The sequence below is a fragment of the Dipteris shenzhenensis genome, chromosome 31 (genome assembly GCF_047967505.1).
Source record: "Dipteris shenzhenensis isolate YYH24624 ecotype China chromosome 31, Dip_SZ_1.0, whole genome shotgun sequence".
Classification (NCBI taxonomy): domain Eukaryota; kingdom Viridiplantae; phylum Streptophyta; class Polypodiopsida; order Gleicheniales; family Dipteridaceae; genus Dipteris; species Dipteris shenzhenensis.
The window spans coordinates 17,123,997-17,130,543 of NC_141626.1; the positions used below are offsets into that span (position 1 = coordinate 17,123,997).

Consider the following 6,547-nt stretch of genomic DNA (forward strand, 5'->3'; position numbering starts at 1 on the left):
TTTGGAGGGAAAACCTATCGCGGTTCGAGCCCCTGCTCCGGAGTAGGGGCTAGCAGTAAAACCTAGTTACTGGTCAACCTTCACAGGGATAGGGTGGTTTGCAAACCGCCCCTTCCGTGTGAACAGGCTCTTAGCAAGCCCACACTAGTGTGAATTTTACTACCTTTCTATTCAATTTAAAGCAAGTGACTTAAAGCCTTTTGTGAATCTTTTCCAAAAATAAAAAATAAACTTGTCAAATTTTTAAAAAATTTGGTAAATCTTTTGCGAGAAGGGAAAACTTTATTAAAGAGAGAAAAATACAAAAAGGGGGGGGGGGGGGGGTACGACCTCCCTATGTAGGGTGGGTGGAGATTAGCTAAGCTTATACTATCTGCAGATTCATGTTAACCTTACAATCACAACAATTTGGCTATAAGCCGGCAACTTATCAAAATATCTCAAAAAAATGGCAACATTATCCAAGATTTCTTGGAGGGTGAGATGTCCACGATGACCTTTGTTGAAGACTATCCTATTACGCCTCTTCAAAACAAGGGCTATCACTGTTGCTCTGAATAGTTGCCACATTGAATATTCTATATCATTCATTGTACTTTTGTCACCTAGCAGGGCGGTTTTCCATGATAGTTAAATGAAAACTGAGTGGTTAGCTAGTCATCTGTAAACTCATTTCCATAACCTATACGTTGGCAAGCAATCACATAATGCATGCATATGAGTTTCCTTTCTTATAGGCACAGAGGGCACATGGGTGAAACCTTTGGGTTCCATTTAGCTAGCCTTTCTTTAATAGGTAATTTGGTAACAATCAATCTGCCATAACAATAAGCTTAGCCTAGAGGAGGGAGGACTTTCCCTCCCTTGGCTTTGTTTAGCTTAAATGCTAGTTCTTTCTTTTGTCTTTTAGTTTAAGGTTTCAAAACTCTAGAATGCTCTTTCTTGTTCCTACAAAACTCTCCCTCCCAAGAAGGCACTAAGGATTGCCTTACTACATAGATTGGGGAATCAGAATAAGCCTAGAATCGCTAGAAGCATGCCAAACATAAGAAGCAATCAAAGGAAGAAAATGGAAGGATCACTAAGCAAACATTAACAAATGGGGAATAGATGAGGGTAGTTGGTAGCTGTAAAACAACTATGAAACCATGGTCATTTTGGAGATCTCCAAATCATGGTCATCATCATAACCCCACATAGAGACTCTCTGGTGAAAAGAAAACAAGTACACCACAACTAGATGCCAAGTAAGCTTTCCTTGGAATCCTCTTCTTTACAAAGACTTTCAATAGGACAACTTTCAAAGAAGAGGGGAGTGATGAGGACCATTTATTGGGATATAATTAGTGGTAAATTCAAAGGTACTGAGCCACCATCCCCTACATGTTTGCTTAATTCCTTCCTAAGATGTGTGTTGAGATTTGGAAGAATCAAGACTCTAATCACGCAATGAAATTGGGAGAGTGCATAATGTAATATTGCGTATGCCCACCATATATGAGAGTGCCATTGCCTTCATATTTGGGTCTCATGACTCGTATAACAAACCCTAAGCTCATAGTTATCTTCAACAATGTACATTCAAATTATGTTTCTTTTTTTTAATATAAATTTAAAAAAGGGGTTTTTTATATTAAGAGGCTGGTCAGGCCAAACTGGATCAAGTATAAAATTTGGCTGACTATAAGGGGGGATACTTGTGGCCTACGCTAGGAAATTGATGTATTGTTAAACAAAAAAGATGTTTCATTGAGACAAGGATGTGCAAAATTATATGCACTTCCATATCTCAAAGCCTCCAAAATCGTTGAATGCTCATTTTTAAAGTAACTTATATCATGAATATTTGCTTATATTCTAATCCATTTAACCATGCACATTCACTTATTATCTTCATTTGTTATCCAGGTTTTGTGAAGCATAGAAGATACCTCCCCACAAGATTCACTCTCTAAATCTTGAGTCCAAGTTCTTTAGAGGAGGGTTTAGATTTTTAAGTGTGCACGTGCCACATATACTCATGAACAAAAGAAATTATAATGATGATGATATTCTCCTGCCCATGTATGATCCAACAAAGTTGGACCATAGAAATATTTTAAAATTTAGTACTTACGACCTAGTTGTCTAATTATTTAGGTTCCTTCATTAGACAATGTTACACTTTAGCAAATTAGCTCGGGCTTAAAGATCGATGCCAAAAATGTATTTAAACATTGAGGGTTTTATTAAGAAATTGGGTCTTCAATTCATATCACTTATCCTAAGCTATCATGGAAGACTCAACAGTTATTGAGCATTTACCTACGAGGCACCTCAAAGTGAGCACATACATTGACATAAGTTCCTTTTCAAAATGCATTGACTCGAAGTCTACTATGTCATGCCACAAACTTGGAGGATTTTGCTATTGTACATACGAGTAAAATTCAAGCAATTGATATGGTAGCTTATATAATTTTCATAGAATTCATCTTTTACTGGATGTAATGTACTACTTGGCCTTTAAAATATAGATGCGTAATAGTTCTTGGACAAAGAATAGTTGTTATCTTCTATGTTTGGAACCATGTGCTACATGAAGACAACGGAACTTTAGCCTTGACAATAAGTAAGCAAACTAAACAGTATTGGGGTTAGATTTTGAGAGAATTGAATATGCATGAACATTGAATGTTGCACGCGTGGGCACATCTGAGATGTGGTACAGGTTGAGAGAAGAGAGTGTCGAAATGATATGGGGAATAACAAGGTGAGCCTGAGAAGTGTAGAAATATGGTTTTTGATTGGATGTTTGTGGTGAGCGATGTAGGGGCACGGAAGGAAGAAGGGGGGGGGGTCTAGGGGCACATGGTGCTTTGGAAATTGAATAAGGACGTGGGGAGGAAATGGGGGATCTCCAACTACCTAGGGTTAGTTTAAGATGTACTTGGTTTTTTTTGCCCCCTTGTGGGGGAGGAGAGTTTAGCACAATAGTTATGTGGGGAAATACGGATTACGAGCATTAATGAGGAGTAGTTAAGGAAGCAGTTTGAGTGATAACGATGAGTCATTAAGGATATTGGAATCTGTCCTTGGGAGCAAAAGGGGGTTGATATGGAATTCCAATAATGCGTGAATAAAATAAAGCGAGGTGGCAGGAGGATGAGGTGGCGAGGCAGGGGCCGTAGGATTCGGCAGATCGGACGGCAGGTATGCGGAGAAACGGAGGCGTATGGGTGGGGCCGGGTGGCCACGGTGGAAGGCGACCGTGTACTTTTTTTAGAGAGAAAATACAAGAGAGAGAGGGAGCAGGTAGTTTTCTCTCTCTTCGGGATTCGATAGTTTGAAAGAAGACAGCTGCAAGTTTGTTCAGGAAATGCACGTAAATGCGCGAGTTTCTCTCTCTATGTGTATGTATGCTTTTTTTCCGTGTCCCTCCGGGTTCCCAAGAGATACTTCGTCTTCCTCGCTTATCTTTCTCCTCTCATCCATGATCTCCATGTTGCCTACTCCCCTCTATCTATATTTGCTCCCCCCACATTTCCTTCCCTCGCTCCATCCTTTCCCCATCCTCCCCCTCCTCATCTTCTCAACTCGTTTCTCCCTCAGCTTTTGCTCCTTTGCACCTTCCACACCCTCCTTGTGAGCTCGCTCATGGCCTGGAAGCTTTCCTCCTCGGCATATTATCGAGATCCCGCTTAGCCAGCTTCCATAGCTCGTCGACTTCCTCCCCCCAGATTGCTGCAATTCTTCTATAGATACATAGCGCGATTCTCCTCAGGTATTTGACGTTCGTAGCTCAACGGTGCAGCTCCGTTTTGCCTTGCTGTAGCATGCATGGGAGGTGGCGCCTATGCATGGCTTTGCCTTCAAGCTGCATTCAAGAACGTTAGCTCTAGCTGCTTGATTAGATCTTTCTTTGCTGAGCTGATGGAGTTTCTCCCCTCTTCCTTGCAGAGCTGCGGGTAGCAAGTCTCCAGTACGTTCCTCCAAAATGAGCTGTAATGGCTGCCGCGTTCTACGTAAAGGCTGCAGCGAGACCTGTGCTCTTCGTCCTTGCCTGCAGTGGATTCAGTCCCCCGAAGCACAAGGCCATGCTACTGTTTTCGTCGCCAAGTTCTTCGGGCGAGCGGGGCTGATGGAATTTATCAGTGCCGTTCCAGACACGGAGAGAGCTGGTGAGAGTTCTTGGCTTCAAATTAAAGTTTCACACAAAGTGTTGAGATCTTCTGTTCGTTTGCTTGAAGATGATCTCTCAATCATCGCTAAGTAATTCTGATATCAAGTTCCTGCTGCTTGGTTGCTTGCAGCTCTTTTTCAGTCCCTTCTGTATGAAGCTTGCGGGAGGACAGTGAATCCCGTGTATGGAGCTATCGGGCTGCTTTGGTCGGGGAATTGGCATGTCTGTCAAGAGGCAGTTGATACTGTGCTCAAAGGCGGTGTCCTCCGCCCCGTATCGACCGCCATGCCGATCGGCTCTAACTCCTTGCCTACTATTCCCACCGAACTCCAGTTGATCATCCCAAGCGGCCAGAGCGAGAAAACACCCGCGTTTCCCCAGGCGCTAGGTTTCGCAAATCTCTCCAAATCGGCTCCATCTTTTCATAACAGCATCCAAGCTGTGCGACAGAAAAGAAGTCTGGACGAATACAACAAATGCGAGGTACAGAAGGGTATGTATTATTTGTCGTCCACAGCGTCGGAATGCAAGAGACACCGAGACTACGACGATGTGGCCAGGCGGAGCTGCACGGACGCCGCTTTAGTTCGCCAATGCAACACAAGAAGGTGCCCGACATTTATTGGTATTTCTAATCCTGTACTGATTCACGCAAGAAGCAATGTGTCCTGTGCGGCTAAAGCTAGCAGCTTACGGAGGCGACCGGAAGCTGCAACCCAGATGGTGCCAGCGAGAATGGCGAGGCCCCGGTTGGAAGATCGTTCGAGCGAGTTCAGCGTCGATTGTCGAACGCAGGCAGATCTTTCGTTGCGCCAAGAAGATCTGTCGAGGGGAATTCATGAGAATCCGGAGCTAGACCTCACTCTCAGTTCCGCCCATTTGTCAGTCCAATCTGCAGGAGCAAACAAAAGGGAGTGTACGTGGGTCTCCAGTCCCTCCACTCTCTCCTTCAACTCAGAGGGCTCCGTGACGAATTTTGAGAGCCCAACTTTTCCCACTTCGTCTCATGAAGGAGGTTCGCCTTCGTCTAGGGACTCCGAGTACAAGCTACTCGACCTTCTTTTGTAAGCCCATTGCCTTGCACACACAAGGATCAGCAGCGAGAGTAACCAAAATTTTCCGAGTTTTTCGGTCGTCTTGTTTAGTGGAAGGGCAATATTGTGAGTGTAGCGACGTTGGTAAATCAGGTCGCCTTTTAGAGTACGTATCTCATTGTTCACACACAACTTTCTTTCAAAACACGTATAATTGAAATAGGTTTTTATTAGAATTTTGCAGCTTATAAGCAAACACTATCACCTTAAAATTTCCAGGTTTTAAAACGTCCTATTTTTTAAATTGAAATTCGCCACAATTGACCTCTGTTTCTCTTGAGCAGTCATTGTACAAAACTCCACAGTATGATAACTTCGCATTTTTTAAGGGATCTTCACCAAACTTGAATTGGGAGCCATCAAAATGTTCAGGCAAAATTTGTATGTACCTAGGATAGAAAACGCTTCCTAAACCATTTAATGCAAAGAACAAACACATAATAAATCTTAACTCAAATGCATTGGATTTTGTATGTATGAGTAACATGACCAGGTTAAGACGGCTAGAGGCTTGCTTTGTTGGGTCTTGAAGTTGCAACCATAGATTGCCTTTAATAAAATTCAAAGTTCAATTTATAAATCTCAAACTTCAGCAATAGAAAATTTGTGGAAAACATATACATGCATTCAAACACACACACACACACACACATTCAAAAAAAATCTAGTTCTTTTTCATTAAACCAAAATTCTAAATACACATTTGTTTAAATATGTATTTAAAAATATAAATAAATGAATAAATAATATATATGGTTTATAATCTCTCTCTCTCTCTCTCTCTCTCTCTCTCTCTCTCTCTCTTTGTGCTCCTCTCTTTTTGTGTGTCTCTCTCTACCACTATCTCTCTTTTTGTCTCTCCCTCTCTCATGTGTCTCTTTCTCTCTCTTGCTCTCCCTCTCTCCCCTCTTTGTGCTCCCCTCTCGTACTTGCACTTTGTTTTGTGTGCGTCTCTCTCTCCTGTCCTCTCTCTCCCTCTCTCTCTACCTCTCCCTCACTCTATCTCTCTATTTCGTCCCTCTCTCTCTCTCTCTCTCTCTCTCTCTCTCTCTCTATCCTCCCTCCCTCTCTCTCTCTCTTCCTCCCTCTCTCGCATGTTGGGTGAGTAGATAGAGTTGTATATGAAGTTTATGGCTCAGGATCTTAACCTTTCGATTGGGCAAAGGAGCTTTGAGTATTGTAAGCATTGATACGTAAGGAAGCTCAAAGATAGGAATATGTTGTAAAACATACGTAGGCTTTGACTTGGCTCGACGAGCTTTGAATGACAGATCTGGTCATGTTGTAGCAT

At 42.5% G+C, this 6,547-nt stretch overlaps 1 protein-coding gene across 1 annotated transcript; it reads left to right on the forward strand.

The window, feature by feature from the left end:
* The first annotated feature begins 3,565 nt into the window (after positions 1–3,565).
* Positions 3,566–5,345, forward strand: LOC147881120 (uncharacterized). The gene is made up of 3 exons (XM_087370166.1): positions 3,566–3,763; positions 3,940–4,160; positions 4,293–5,345. Exons 2-3 carry the CDS (start codon positions 3,977–3,979, stop codon positions 5,228–5,230), a joined length of 1,122 nt encoding a protein of 373 aa, XP_087226292.1. The 5' UTR covers positions 3,566–3,763; positions 3,940–3,976; the 3' UTR covers positions 5,231–5,345.
* Positions 5,346–6,547: the final 1,202 nt, after the last annotated feature.

Excerpts from the sequence above, each read along its gene's own strand:
- LOC147881120 (XM_087370166.1), top strand. The coding sequence starts at position 3,977 with ATGAGCTGTAATGGCTGCCGCGTTCTACGTAAAGGCTGCAGCGAGACC. Across the intron at positions 4,161-4,292 it reads TCCAGACACGGAGAGAGCTG|CTCTTTTTCAGTCCCTTCTG; the intron begins GTGAGAGTTCTT and ends GGTTGCTTGCAG.